The sequence below is a fragment of the Otolemur garnettii genome, unplaced genomic scaffold (assembly GCF_000181295.1).
Source record: "Otolemur garnettii isolate 467f Iridium unplaced genomic scaffold, OtoGar3 scaffold00255, whole genome shotgun sequence".
NCBI lineage: Eukaryota > Metazoa > Chordata > Mammalia > Primates > Galagidae > Otolemur > Otolemur garnettii.
This window is the reverse complement of record NW_003852650.1, coordinates 622719-638971: the sequence shown is the minus strand read 5'-3', so window position 1 is coordinate 638971 and position 16253 is coordinate 622719. Positions and strand designations below refer to the sequence as shown.

Below are 16253 nucleotides of genomic sequence, written 5' to 3'. Positions count from 1 at the left end.
TAAACCAGGAATGGCACATTCAACATAAACCTCAACAAAGAAACTTCATATTCATGGACAGAAACTAAATCCGCCACGTTTCTATTACATTTCTTTCGCGGCAGACTGAACTTGTAAGTCCCTTTCAATTTCTATGACCCATTTGTCCTTATTACCTACAGATTATGGCTTCCCTCAGTATCTTCTGACGTTTGTTCTCATTTTCCACATGTAAAATCACGCACAATCCCTTCCAAAATCTTTCCTAATCACTATTTCTTCTATTTCTAATTCCCTAGTAACAGCTCTAGAAGATCGGGGAGAACAGATGCATAAACAGCATTTATCAGATAAAGCTCAACAAATTTCTCTCTTCCAACAACTGGTTGTCCTCAAGGAGTTCTCACATTTCATACTTTCAAGGGTTTATAAAGGATGGTGAGGAGTAGAGGAGAGCACAGACTTAAAAATATATTAAAATGTGTCAGAATAAATGTAAGACAGCTTTTTATTTTCCATAGGAAAAAGTTTATTTGTAAGTAGTTACAAGTATTTATGGAGGCCTGCTGTGCTAGACATTGTGAAAGGCAAACAATTCAAGACACAGATTCTGCTTTCGGGATGTGTATACTTTACTATGGAGCAGAACAGGAGATACACACCCCACATCCCCATATACACAGAGACGTAAGACTCCTGAGACCCAAAGGAAAAAGACAGTATGGTGAACTCGAGGGAGGATTTAAAAAGTCTTCAGCAAGGAGGCTGGGACTGGTAGGGAAAGGGCAATATTTATTTCTAAAATCAATGTTAGAAAAATATTTGTATTTTCAATAAATTTATTTTTCCACTGTTCAGATACCAGGTTTTTCCATGAAAAATGCTACATTATTTACCTGTCTCACCAGTTATCAAATGTGATATAAACAGTCACATACTGAACAAAGACTTGAAGCCAGTCAGTGGCATCACAGAAAAACAAATCCCCGTGGCTTTAATCATGGAATTATTCAAAGTTTTCTATTAATAAATCCAAGACTTTCAATTAAATATATAACATTGCTGAAATGAAGAAATATTTCCAGTATAAACTGGCTGGAACTGATAAATCAGTACTTTCTCCTCTTCAGATTTAGATACAAAATGATGATTGTTTTTCCGAGCTACAAGAAAAAGAAAGTGTTAATTTTTAAAAAGATTGGATGACAAAATTTTCAAAAGATTATATTTCTTCTTCTTGCAATCAGTATTAAGCAGGAAAATACCAACAAGAAAAGAAAGGCTTTACAAATTTCCCCCAAATAAAACAGCACCTGATTTACTGACACAGCAGCTACGGGGTGTCTGCCCCGCACCATATCCAACGTGGTGCTCGTCCCGCATTGGTTTAAATGCTAAGTGACTGTGTGCACTGAGACGATATACAGAGCCTGGCAGGGAAATACAGGCAGAGAATGGTCCTACCACTCAACAAGTCTGGCTTGGTGACTCAAGAACTGCATGATAAGAAGTGCTTGCAGAATATCTTTACTAGGATGCTGCAAGAGTAGGATCGAGAAATGAGTGAAACTGAGGCAGATACAGAGGAACTAGTAAAAACAAGGAGACACAGTAAGAAGTCTGCCACGGCTACAATTGGGATGTGGAGGGGTGAGGGCTCAGAATTCTTCCTAAAGGCAATTTTAGAAGGAGGGCACTGGAAGATAAAGACTAAATGGACCACTGTGAGATTAATATGCAGCTAACCTGGCTACACCACCGTCCTTCTCATTTACTCCCACACATACAACATGAAAATTCCTATCTGGATTAATACTGTACATGGGAGAATTTATTTTTTTTAATGTAGAATTTTTGTCAGGAAACCATTTACTCAACTGTGCGTAATTCTAAACTGCAGTGAATACAGTAGAAAGTATCTGACATCCCAATTAAAGCAGAAGGATTGATAAAAACTTAGAGTAAAATTTAGACATCTTCAAACAGCCACACTCATCCATCTTCACGTAACGTGGGTAGATTCTTGGAAACTGCTACTTAAACAAAATGATAGCAGGTCCCTGAACATCATTTCCTTCAATGCCACTGGTTTCGTTCCATGTTGTTTAAGTTTAAAGGTGCGGTTCTAACAATCTGTCAACCACAGTAAGTAAGAATTTACTGTACCCATATCACTCAACTAAAAAATAAAGCAACTACTACATAAAACACAACTAAATTCTCAATTTCACCACCAAATAAACCATATCATGAAAATAACTGTGGTTTTATAACCAAAAAGTAGGCAAAGCTTATTAATGAACTACAGGCAAGCAGTCTTAAAATCACAGACTGATGGGTATATATTCAATTTATATCATTGTCTTGAAAAAATAACAACTAATTTTCAGAGAATATTATTATTACAACATTATCCCTAAAAAAGAAGAGTAATGAGGGATAATCTAAATAAAAGTATCTAAGAAAGAAAGAAAAAAAAAAAGAACTCAACATTTTTTATCTTGGTGTTGAAGAATTCTGGCCACTCTATCATATAATTGTCACAAGGTCTGACCAGTCTATGAACTGGTCACTGTGCACTAATGCTGGCCGTACCGTACAATAGCTTGGTGAGAGTCACAAGCTTGGAGTATCAACATCTCACATGAGTTCGTGCCAAGGTGTGGCGCTATCTTGCCGACGGGTGTTCATCATTGATGTTATATGCTTTTGTATACTGTCTCACGAATGTCAGAGTTTAAATTAGAGCAACAAACAAACATTAAATTTCTTTTTAAATTTGGCAAGAGTGGTACAAATCAGGAACATGTTAGTCCAAGTTTATGGGGATAATGCCATGAAGAAAATAGCAGTGTCAAAATGGATTAAATATTTTTCTAAGGGGAGAAAAAGTGTCTCTGATGAAGAGAGATCAGGGTGGCCAGTAACAAGCAGAATTGATAAAAATATTGCAAAAATTCACTGAATTGTGACTGAGAAGCACAGCAGACCAAGTAAACACTGATAAAGAAACAGGAAAATCTTAACTGAAAATGTTGGCATGAAAAAGGTATGTGTAAAAATGGTCCTGAAGAATCTGATAAATGAACAAAAGCAAAGGAGAGTCAGTTTGCTAAGACCTTTTCATGAGGCCAGACAGTGTTTTGGGCGTGTTATCACTGGTGATGAAACCTGGGTATGCCAATACCACCCTGAAACGAAATGTCAAAGTGCACAATAGCAGTCAGCCAATTCTCCATGACCAAAAAGTTCCGTTGGTCCAAATCAAGAGTCAAAACAATGTCACTAACCTTTTTTGCTATCAGAGGGAGTTTCATTATGACTTTGTACCAACTGGAGAAACAGTTATTGCTGAAAAGGCTATGTGAAAAAGTTAGACAAAAACAACCTAAACTCATGGCTCTTGCATAACAATGTACCAGCTCGCACAGCACTGCCTGTGAGGGAGTTTTTAGACAGTAAACAAATAACTGTATTGGAACACCCTTCCTACTCCCTTGATCTGGCCCCCGTGACTTTTTTCTTTACTCACAGATAAAGAAAATACTGAAAGGAAGACATTTTGATGAAATTCAAGACCTCAAGGGTAATACAATGATAGCTCATTGGCCATTCCAAGTTCCAAAATTGCTCTGAAAGTTTGACTAGGTGCTGGCATTGTTGTGTAGCCTCCAAGGAGAGGACTCCAAAGGTGACTGTAGTGACATTCAGCAATGAGGTTTGTAGCACTTTTTCTGGGATGAGTTCATGAACTTAATTGTCACTTTTTAAAGATACGTGTACTATTAAATGAAATAAATGTCCTGGCTTTACTTGAATACTGAATATCTTGATTTCAGGGCCTTAACACTATTTAATATATAATATGTATACTAATTAAACCTACAGAACTTATAGAACATTCATAAAGGAAAAGAACAAGTAAAACTTCAGATGAAAGCAATTCCCTACAAAACCATGTTAGGGTGACAAAATTATGTACCCCATATTACCTTCACTAACAAAGAAGTCTGCTAAATAAAATGCAGTTTTCACAGAATTAGGTGCATGGGAAATGCCTTTTAATTCCTTCCACTCATAAGGTGCTTTCTCTGGATGCCACTGGACACCATATACTGGATACTTATATCCTGTATGAAGAACACAAATTTGTAAGTATTAGGAAAGGTTTAATATGATAATAAATATCATACCATATATCAAAGCAAAATTGTACATATATGTTCAAATACAAAATAATTCACAATGTGAAAATTCCCAATAACGTACTTCAACTGATTTGCAAGCTTTTACAATTTGTAATGTGCTTTGCTATTCTAGATAAGCACAGTAAAGTAAAACAGCTGAGTCTAAGAATCTTCCCCACCTCAACAGTCAGGTGTAGTGACTAAGTTTCTCCCCTGAGTGGTCTCTTCCTCTGCCTTTCGGTTCATGCTTTCATGCCCTCCCATGACTTATTCTTCACAGGAGAATGGACTATGGCAGCAATTCTGATGTCCTTCTACATATGCCAATGTGTCCCAGTCTGAACTGTGTCTGTCTCTCAGTCTAAGGAACGACTGATGACTTCATGATGTCAATTTTTCTAATAGATACTGTTCCTGAGGAATGGTGTCAATTTTTAAAATGTTTTCAAAACCTTAAAACTTGGTGTTAAAGATTTTAGGTAACATAATTCAATTATTTTTAGACCTCTTAATAGATGACATATGATATGATCCCTGGGATTTGCCTCAAAAAACAATCTGATCTGGAAAGAAAGTCAATGTAAAACGAGAAGAGCCACATACGTGTGGGCAGCTGTTGAAGCTGACAGAGAGGCACCCAGGGTCCAGAGGATTACTGTTCCCTGTTTCACATGAGCTTAAGGAATTCCACAATTTTTTAAAAACACATATCTGTGTAATATTTACCTTCTGAAAAATGTACATATTCATTCTTCTTCACATGTGCCTCTCCTCATTTTAATAAAAAGTATCTCCCCTTTATTATTTTTTGCTTTGGAATTGTAACCACAACTACTATCAGAAAGTACTCAGAGAAATGAAGAGAATTAGCTGAGTGAAAAGATATCTAGGGGAATGAGCACTGCCCACTCACATCCCATTAGACTCTCCACAAGAGAGCAGGCCGTGGAAAAAACATGTTACCTGAGTATGGCAGGGGTTCACGAGAGGTGAAACCTACCACAAGCAGCTCCCAGGGCTCTGCTCCCTCCCACACTACCTCCTGTGACTTTGCCCTTTCTCTGTAGGTCTAGGACTGTATGTCACACTACCAGCAAGTGACTAGGAAATCAACTGCTACACACAGTTAACCAAAAGGCAGATCTTCTAGTATTATTTGCCTGCAAGATATGAAAAACAGGGACTCTACCAAATGCAAACACTGTAACCTAGTTGTTTGTAGCCACACATTAATCTGAAAAAAAAAAAAAACAAGATATGAAAAGCATTATTAAGAATAAAAATGCCATAAATGATAAACCATAGTAAGAATTTATCTGATAAATTATGGAGAAAAAGAAAGATACATACAGATAAATAAGAGTTCAAAAAGTTCACAGAAAACATGTATTATGAAAAAGATATACAAGGATTTCCAAATTCTCTGCACCAAAATAAACTCATACTAACTTATTATATGTCTGAACAGGATCTAGCTTGAGGCACTAAGAAGAGTAAGATATTAGTTTGAAAAGATCCCCTATCGGAGCAATATGAATTTTGCTAAAAGCCAAGCAAGGAAAAAAAAGCAAATTACACTGAAGCTTGGGTGAAGAATGGTGAAATCGACACTTCACCAAAAGCTGATGGGGACAATGCCCCAAAGAAATCAGCAGTTTACAATGCGTTACTCATTTTAAGGATGAACAAGATGATATTAAAGATGAACCTCACAGCAGCAGACCATTCACATCAATTTTTGAGGGAAAAATTCATTTTGTGCATGTGCCATCACCACAGACATCTCACCTGGTACACAGTTCTGACTGAAAAATTAAAGTTGAATTATCTTTCCATTTGATGGATGCCAAAACCATTGCATCCAATTCAACTACAGAACAGAGCTTTCAAAAGAAATTTCAAACAAATGAGGTAAAGATCCTGAAGCATTTCTTCAAAGAAGTATAACAAGAAATAAAACATGGCTTTTCCAGTATGATTCTGAAGGTAAAAGATAACCAAACCAATAGCTACCAAGACGTGGACTCGGTCCAGTCAAAACAAAAGCCAAGGTCATGGCAACAGGTCTTTGGAGTGCTCAAGGCATTTTGCTTGATGACTTTCTAAAAGCCAAAGAATAGTAGCATCTGTACTGTTGAGTGTTTTATCTAAAGCTTCAGCAGAACACCACCCAGGAAAGCATCACCAGAGAGTTCTTCTCTACCACGACAATGTTCCTGCTCACTCCTCTCACCAAACAAGGGCAATTTTAAAAGAGTTTGATTGGAAATCATGAGGCATCCACCTTACAGTCCTGATGTGGCTCCTCTGACTTTTTTGATGTTGCTTCCTAATCTTAAAAAAAAAATCTTTAAAGGACATCTGTTTTTTCTTCAGGTAATAATGTAAAAATGACTACACTGGCATGGTTCAACTCTCAGGGCCCTCAGTTCTTCAGGGATGGACTGTATGGCTGGTTATCATGGCTTACATGTCTTCACCTTGACAGAGATTATCTTTTACACTGTTGTTGGGTTTTTCTATTTTTTAATAGTATGAACAATGTCATGGACATTTCTATGTACATGAGTTCCACTATGGTAATTTTTGAGTAATTTTAAACTGCTGAGTAATAGAAGTGAAAATTGTTCAATTTTATTAAGAAATCCCAAAATGGCAGCACCTATGGCTCAAAAGGGTAGGGCACAGGTTCCATATGCTGGAGGTGGCAGGTTCAAACACAGCCCTGGCCAAAAAGAAAAGAAATCCCAAAATGTTTTCCAATGTGGTTGTAGCCATTTATATTCAAGTATAAAAGTGCATGAGATCACCTGCTGTGTCACATTCTGGTAGCACCTGTTATCAGTAGACCTCTTAATTTTGATAGTCTGGTGGGAATAAAATGGTTTTTCACTTTGCATTCTATTGAACAACTCATCTGAGCAATACGTGTATATATAAGAATCAAATTTCTTTTACAAGGTACCTATTCAAATCTCTTATCTATTTTTTTTTCTTTGAGACCAGAGCCTCAAGTTAGCTGTTGCCCTGGGTAGAGTGCTGTGATGTCACAGCTCACAGCAACCTCAAACTCTTGGGCTTAAACGATTCTGTTGTCTCAGCCTCCCAAGTAGCTAGGACTACAGGCGCCTGCCACAATGCCTGGCTATTTTTGGTTGCAGTTGTCACTGTTGTTCAGCAGACCTGGGTCAGGTTTAAACCTGCCATCCTCGGTGTATGTAGCTGGTGCCATAACCACTGCTATGGGCGCTGAGCCCCTCTGTGCTATTTTTTTAAAAGAACACAACTTCTTAATTTGGCTGAATTTATCCATCTTTTCCTTTATGGTTTATATTTCAATTTTGTGTCCAAAACTCCTTACCTTACAGGAGATGATATTCTCCTTTATTTCCTTTAAAACTTTGTTATAGTTTTCCTTTCCACTTAGGTCTTTCATCTGCCCCAAATTTGTTTTCGTATATGGAAATAGAGTTTGTCTCTATCCCATTTGCTCCCCTTCCTTCCCGAGTTCTGGTTAGGAATGTTAGAACTTCTTACTCTATCCTTCAGGTTCCAACCTTTCTTTTAGCACATTTTGCATTTCTGTCTATATTGGATTATAAATATTTCCTTCAGATCTGTCTTATATACTAGTTCATTCATCTATGTCCCTATCTAACGTTCTGATTAATGCATGTGAGATTTTTATTTCAACTGTATTTTCATTTCTAATACCTAAATTGGGTTCTTTTTAAATTTGATTATTTCATGCTCATATCTTCAAGTGGCCCTATTCTTTAAAACTTATATTATATATCATAATTCTATTACCTAAGCAAATCTGCTTTGGATCTTTTATTTCTGCAAGTTCTCATTCATGGTACCTTGCTTCCTCGATCATTAGTTATCTCAATTGCTCATTTTCCTTCAAACCTCATATGTGGAAATTCTGGGAAGCCTCAGATGAACATGAGGTTCTCCGGAAGGAATTATCTGTATTTGTCATGCATATATGGGCATTACCAGTCTAAGACAATTTTGAACAAAATTCTTGATCTGAAATTTCTACCTTCCCATTTAGGACAATGTAGGCCACATTAGGAAAATGAGTCTTTCCTTGTGAATGCTCAAGACTCAGTCACCATCCCTGCCCTATACTCCATTAGTGCCAAGATTCAAGATGGGCAATTCTCCCTGCAGTTCGCAGGGCAGGATTCCAGGTATATTCTGAGTTCACCCTGACATTGTAGGTACCCCCTTTTCAGGTCCTGCTCCATCAGGACTGTCCATGGAGGGGGGTTCTGAGCTTTGTTGCAAGTTCTCCTGATTCAATAATAATGCTGGTTTAAATACTCTACGCAAATCGTGAAGTATCTTTACTTCTTGCCACTTTATTAATGTATTTAACGTATTTCTCTATCAACCACATTTTGTGTTCTTGTTTGGGGGAAGAGTCTGTCAAGGTACTTAATCTGCAAAATTGCTAAAAACAGAAGTTACTTTACTCATTTGTTTCTTTATGTCCTTCTCCCCTTACTCTTCTTCTTCACTCCATTTTAGAAAACACCCAGGTGAATTCTAATTGATTTGGAACATGCATAAATCATGTCTCATTTCCTGTCTCCAAAAATGTTCTAACTTCCATCCTCAGTCCCCAAAGTAACATGATTTTATTCCTAAGAAAAAACATATAAACCAAATTAATAAATATAAAATAAGTGAAATCAAGTATACATGCTGTAGAAATATATACCTTCCACTGTTGATATAAACTCAGTATTGCCATCTGTATTCGTAGTTAATACATTGAAAAACTTCTTTAACTTTTCATTCTTTGTAAAATTCTAGAGTATAAAAATAAAAGAAATGATTACTTCTGTAGTGATTCTAAATGTTGCTAATTTCATTATGTAATTAATCTGATACCTTCATGGAGAGGCTCCACTTGTGGAAATTTGCAGTCAGAGGTTCTACTGATAATGATATCAATAATTCAGTAGGAAATTTCCGGAACATTCTGCTGTGCAATGAACCTGAGACAATGTAAGCACAAAAGAAATAAACACAAAAAATAAAATTCCCTGAAGTCACGTATCTGCAGCAAAAGAGAAGTCCCCTGTAAGGAACTAGGACAAAACCATAGAGATTCTTTAGTCCTCTATATAAGTAGATAAAGATTTTTATAAGTTACCTCATCTTTGAATCCTCAGAATTGAATGCTACCAACTATTCCTGTTCTTATGGAGGATTTTGGAAGGAAAGCAGTAGTACTCATATGCAGAACTTACAGAATTCTTTATACATTTGGATTGTCTCTCCTAATTGTTACAAGAACATTAGGTCAGACTCCTTTGGTTGTGTTGCAAGATGACCAAGTAATAAGCAAAACACATCAGTTTCACAGAAGTATTCCAATCTAACACAAAATACGTTTAACATAAATTCAAATTTGCCCCAGACTTATGTAGTTTTCTTACAAAATTTTAACACGAGTAAGTAAAATTCTTCTGTTATGAGAATTAGCAATGCTATAGAATAAGCAGAGAATGTGCCAGAGAATTAGACAGCTCTGAAAAAAACAGGTTAAAAATTTTCAAATATTTGTTTTCCAGGAATGAATCTTTTCAAAGGTATTTGGAACTTAAAAGTTTTAAAATATCAATCATTTATAAGAGAACATGAACCATGCCAATGAAACCACATGCAGTGAGAATAAAATGGAGTCCTTCGGGCTGGCCTGAGATGACACAGCTGTCGGGTCAGTTTAGGTCCTCCGTGACTTGGCCTCATGTCCCTTTCTTGCTGTTTTTAAATTCAGGGTTAACCTAAAAGTGCATAATCTTGAGTTTAGAATAATTGACTTAGGAGATTAACCTTTGAATTGGAATGTTGTTTTGGGTCATTAGTAATGCTGATTATTGTTTATTATGGGTCATGGGTTATTCTGATTATTGTTTAAAATAAAGATTAATATGATTTTTACTTTGAACTTTTCTGTATAAAACTGTGATTTTACAAATGGAAAAAGAGAACAGTCTTAGAGGCTAGGCTCACTATTCTCCAGAACCGTCAGCCTTCTGACAAAGTTTGGTGAACCTATGCCCATCTGTGCATATTGGCTGACAGTGACAGGCGGCTGGACCATCTTTGTCTGATAACACCAAGAAACCTCTATTTAGCAAACAAATCAAAAAAGCAATATACAACAGAACCTCCATAGTTGACCACCTCCTTAAATTGAACTAATTGTCACAGACCAGGCATGTACCCATGTATGCATCAGTACAGTAAGTCTAGTTCCTTATGTTGACCAACTTGTTACAGTCCTGTGGATGGTCAACTTACAGAGGTTCTACTGCATCTTAGTGGTTAGTACTGAAGGGTCTGTAATCAGACACACAGATTTAAAGGAAAACAGAGAAAAAAAAAATCCTAAAGTGTTAAGCTCTGATGTCAGCTGTTCCAAACCAGGCCCCTCATTCTTCCTAATAGCTTCCATGCATGAGAACTCCAGTACCTTAAAATATTCCTGTTTTGTACAAACTGGATTTTCACAACACACAACAAAAGTAGTCTGACCTAATGTTCTTGCAATAATTAGGAGAGGCAATGGAATAAAGAACTTTCAAAAGTATGAAGAATTCTGTAAGTTGTACATATGAACTTTCCTTCCAAAATCTTCCATAAGAATACGAATAGTTGGGCAGTGCCTGTGGCTCAAAGGAGTAGGGCGCCAGCCCCATATGCTGGAGGTGGCCGGTTCAAACCTAGCCCTGGCCAAAAACTACAAAAAAAAAAAAAAAAAGAATAGGAATAGTTGGTAGCATTCAGTTCTGAGGATTCAAAGATCAAGTAACCTACAAAAATCATTATCTATTTATACAGAGTAGTATAATAAAGAATCTGTATAGGTTTTGTCCTGGTTCCTAACAGGGAACTTTTAAAACTCTTGGAATTTCCTGCATAGTCATAGTGTTTTGTTATGTAATGAGGTGATTCAAGGTGGGTCCCTGTATTATTTCAGGATGGGGACTAATAACAAGAAATCCTAACTTCAATATTAAAAGGCTGGAACTACGAGTGAGTCAGCCCAACATCCAAAGACAGAAGAGCGGCTGAACACTGAGTTCAATCACTGAACCAATGACTCGGTCAGTCATACTTTCCTAATAAAACTCTATAATAAACTCTGGATACCACAGGTCATTGGAGTTCCTGGTTGGTAGCAAATACAGCACTTTCCTGAGTTCTGTGAGTTATCTGTAGCAACAGGTAAGAAGTGTAGTGGCTCAGGGATGTGACCTGTGGCTGGCATCTTAAACAAACAGGGAGGTCTTGTTGAGGACCATGCCCTTTAACTCTCGGTGGTTAGTGTCAGAATTGCAGTATACTCTCTTGGAGTTATAATAGAATACACAGTCAAGGGGGAAATGTGGATACTGTAATAATGATAATAACAACTACTAACATGTATCAGAGTTTTGTTTAAAGTACCAAGCGTAGTGCCTGGAAAACATCATTTTACTTAATTCTCACTAGACTCTTTTGCATATAAGGAAATCGAAGCTGAGAGAGGTTAAATGATTCTTCGTGGCCAAAATGAGAAAGTTAGGACTCAAAATCAGGTCTAATATCAGACTCTTAATCCCATATAGTCTTGATATCACTAGAGGCAATGAGTTATCAAAATTCTGAAGTCATCTTCTTAAATGACTATGAGGGTGGTCACTTGCATCTTTAGCCTGCATAAATAATCTAAAAATTAATGGCATAAGCATTTTTTAATATTTGCTACTTACTACTCCTCAGTAAATGCTTCTAAAAGGACTGAAAAGAAGACTCTTACCTCCAGTGAAGTTCAGTGGCAGCTTGTTCTTAGTGGTATTTGTGAGAGTTAATAAATACTCTCTACTAACCAGAAATGAAAGCTCTTCAAATCCAAGGCACGTACCCCACACAGGGAAATAGTCTCCCTTATCAAAACTCTTTGAAGAGTAAGAAAAAGAGAAAATGAGGTTTATTCAAATTTTTCAAAAGAAAAATTATATATATTGTTTATCATTACCAGGTAGGCACCTTGAGTTATGCAAGGATTTCTAAAGAATTCTCCAGGACCCATAAATAAGCTATCACTTAATCCCTCTTCATACCCAGCTCCCATATAGGATGGAAAAGAGGAGCTATGGATGGATCTTGACCCAAAGAATATAAAAAGATATAGGTTATTTAGCCTACTATTAAAAATTTTTATTTATTTATTATTACTATAATTTTGAGACAGAGCCTCAAGCTGTCACCCTAGGTAGAGTGCTGTAGTATCACAGCTCACAGCAACCTCCAACTCTTGGGCTTAAGCGATTTTCTTGCCTCAGCCTAACTGGGACTACAGGCGCCCGCCACAGCGCCTGGCTATTTTTTATTTGTAGCTGTCATTGTTGTTTGGCAGGCCTGGGCTGGATTTGAACCCACCTGCTCTGGTGTATGTGGCTGGGGCCTTAGCCGCTTGAGCTACAGGTGCTGAGCCCATTACAAGTTTTTAAACAAGTATCTCAAATCCTAAAAATAGTTATTTAGGGAAATATTCAAGTGAAGGTTGGGAAGATATGCGAGCCAGCCAGATTCATTAAAAATTTTTTGTACAAGTTGAGGAGAGAAATAGTAAGGTTCTCAACAAAGGTGCAAAGGCAGGACCCATGTGGAAATTACAAAGCAGAATTCAGATGCTCTGCTTAGGAAATTGAACATAAAGTCTAAAAAGGGCAAACAGGATTTAATGAACTAGGAAGAAGAACAGATTTCAAGAGGCGATGAGAATTAATAACATGATAAGAAGAGGTCAGAGAAAGATACGAGAATTACTGAGCGACAAGAGGACACGGTTCACTAGTAACGAGCACCCCCATGCACAGCCAGCCAGAGGGCTCTGAAGGGTCTCCAGAAGCCCAGACAGTGAGCAGGAGCAGCCACTGGCTGTTCAAGGACAGGCGCCTCAAAGACTCAAGTGATAATGAAGTTAAAGGGCTCGCTGCGAAGGAAGCACGACCACATGCTTAACACAGTAATTATCCTCGCAGAAATGAACCGAACCCCTTCTGGACTAACAAGCAATAACTGATATTTACCTGTATGGCCAATTTATAAAATATATCAGCTACACGGGCATAATCTGAGCGCTGAATGTCAACACTTCCTCCAGGGAAAAGGATTCTGAAACAACATCAAATAAGGAACGTTTTGCCCCATAACCCCCCCTTTCTTACTTTTGAAAGAAAGTAAACAATCTTTTTATTTTAAAACAATTTTCTCCTTATTATACAATTAGAAAGCTAAGGCAAAAAATAAAATATTTACAGTCCCAGCCATGCAGAAATGACAGCAGTTAACAACCCTTTAGTGCATCTTCTTCTAAACCTTCTTCAATAAACAAAGTTTATTTGATGAAACAGAGTGTGAACAAATTAAAGGTAAATAAGCAAGGGAAGGGCAAGAGCACCCACCAAGGGCTAGAAATAAAACAAAGTTTCAGGTATAGCTAGGTTTAAATCAAGGTGATCAGTAATTCCAAATTAACTGTAGGGGCCATTATTTTAAGTAGGTTTTAGGTCACAAATAATTCTTTAAATTATATAAAACAAATTGGTCATCAAAAATGTATTTAAACTAGAAATAAATATAATTCTTTTTTGTGTGTGGGGGGGGTTTGGGGGGGTAGAGTGCCCTGGCATCATAGTTCACAACAACCTCAATCTCTTGGGCTCAAGTGATCCTCTTGCCTCAGCCTCACAGGACTTATAGGCACCTGGCACAACACCTGGGTAGATTTTCTATTTTTAGTAAAGATGGGGTCTCTCTCTTGCTCAAGCTGGTTGTGAACGGTTGAGCTCAAGTAATCCACCTGCCTCAGCCTCCCAGAGGCTGAGGATCACAGGAGTGAGCCATTATTCCTAGCCTAAGAATTTAATTCTTGATTAGCACCCTGGGATCACTTTGGAAATAAGCATAGTATTATAAATTTTTATAAAAGAACACAATTATAATTCCAGAAAAAGTCTTGGAAAAGAAGAAGGCAGTTATAAAAACATCTGAATTTCTTTTATACACTCATAACAGTAAAAATAGAATAAAAATGCATCATGTTTTCATAACAACTTTTAAAATTAACTTTCAGCTTAAAAACATTCTAATAGGTCTTGAAATAACTAAAAATATTCAAAGGGGGTTACAAAAACTGGATTAAACATTAAAATTCTGAAAATACTGAAATATGAATTTGGAATATGTGAAACATCACTTTTGAGGCTGTTGTTCATTCAAAAAATATATTCTACTTCTTCCATAGGCCAGGCTCAGTACCTGCCTAAATAAACAAAGATGTGTGGTTTCTGCTGTTAGGAAGGTCACAGTCTAGTAGGAAATATATAAATATCTGTGTGATAGAACATCTGCCACAAAACCATGCAGAAAACCCTATAAAGTGCTTCATGAAGACTCAGTAGCAGTTCTCTCTTTTCATTAACTCATTGTCTCAGTGGCTCACCCTTGTAATCCTAGCACTCTGGGAGGCTGAGGTGAGAGGACCCTTTGAGCTCAGGAGTTTGAGACCAGCCTGAGCAGGAGCAAGACCATGACTCTACTAAAAATTGAAAAACTAGCCAGGTGTCATGGTGGGTGCCTGTAGTCCCAGCTATTCTGAAAGCTGAGGCAAGAGGACCACTTGAACCAGAGAGGTTGAGGTTGCTGTGAGCTATGATGCCAGAGCACTCTAGCCTGGGCAATAGAATGAGACTCTGTCTCAAGCAACCAATCAATAAATGATGCCTCTATCCAAATTTGGTTATCTAACTTCAAAGTCCTTGGATACAGTAAAACTTCACTGTTCTTCCTAGATGCCAAACTTCTTTAACAAGGCTGTCTTTTCATCTCTGGGTTCTCCTACAAAATAGTACACGATCTAGTCATAACAGGGTGCCAATTAAAGTGGTTTTGAAGTTGCATTAAAGTAAAACTCATTTTCTCTGTGACACTCAGAAACAGTAAATAAGGCCCTTGGCTGACCCTCCTTAGAAGCCCTGCTTTCAGTGTCAGTGCAAGAGAGGGAAAGGTGGGCCTATGGGAGAGAGAACAGGTAGCAATGCAAGGAACAGGGCAGGGGATACAAACGGACTCTCCCGTCAAGTTAAGAACCACTGCTGGTTTCCATGAAGACACAATGAGCATCTGGACAAACTAGCTCCCAAAGTATTTATTTCTGACTATATTGCTATTTCAGATTCCTTTCCAAACAGGAATGCAATTGAGGAGAGGGTAGAAATGAATGAAGTGCCTTAAACAGTATATTTCTGAGGCTCTAACATTCTATTCTAGCCAGGACTTATTTATTTTTGTCTGTGTCAAAGTACCTTGCACATAGCATGTAACAGACATTGTAAATGTTTTACTAAATTGAATTGATTTTAGGGTAAATATTTACTAAGCCAAACTGAAATGAAGGCAAATAATTTTTTTTGAACAAAACTTTAAAAATAGTAATGAGTGAACATAGTTTTAAACAGTAAAAATACTAAATAACAAAGCTTTTATTAAAAAAGTTTTACAGAAAAAAAAAATCCCCTCCCACCCTACTCCCAGTTAGAAACAACTAACCATTAAAATGTGCTGTGCTGACTTGCTAGAAATATGCAACGCATATACAAGGTCAGACAGTTAAGTTTGCAAACTCATCCTAGCACAAGTGCTACACCACCCTTCGAAGCAATTTTGAAACTCTTTGGAATGGCCATCAGAGTTGTCATTATGTGAGATCTGACAATTAAGTTTGGGAACTGATGCTAGTAAAAGTGCTTTGAAAGGTAGGCACTGGCATCATACATGGCTTCCCAAGGGGAGCACTTCAAAGGTGACCATAGTGCTACTCAGCAATGAGGTATGGAGCACATTTTCTGGGATGAGTTCACGAACTTAATTATCAGACCTCATATTCTCACCTCTATCTTAAAAACAAAAACAAAAACAAATTGGCTCAGTGCCCATAGCTCAGTAACTACTAGAGCACCAGCCACATACACCAGAGCTGGCAGGTTTGAACCCGGCCAGGGCCTGCCAAACAAC

At 37.4% G+C, this 16253-nt stretch overlaps 1 protein-coding gene across 1 annotated transcript in view; it reads right to left on the bottom strand.

Moving 5' to 3' along the window:
- Nucleotides 1–484: 484 nt before the first annotated feature.
- GGH (gamma-glutamyl hydrolase) overlaps nt 485–16253 on the bottom strand; it is a 26035-nt gene continuing 10266 nt past the window's right edge. Inside the window, exons 3-8 of the mRNA XM_012813284.2 lie at nt 13268–13352; nt 11992–12130; nt 9072–9178; nt 8899–8989; nt 3972–4109; nt 485–1142 (exon numbers count right to left, since the gene is read on the bottom strand). Coding sequence (XP_012668738.1) covers nt 1021–1142; nt 3972–4109; nt 8899–8989; nt 9072–9178; nt 11992–12130; nt 13268–13352 — 682 coding nt within the window. The 3' untranslated portion in view covers nt 485–1020. The remainder of the gene's footprint in view (nt 1143–3971; nt 4110–8898; nt 8990–9071; nt 9179–11991; nt 12131–13267; nt 13353–16253) is intronic.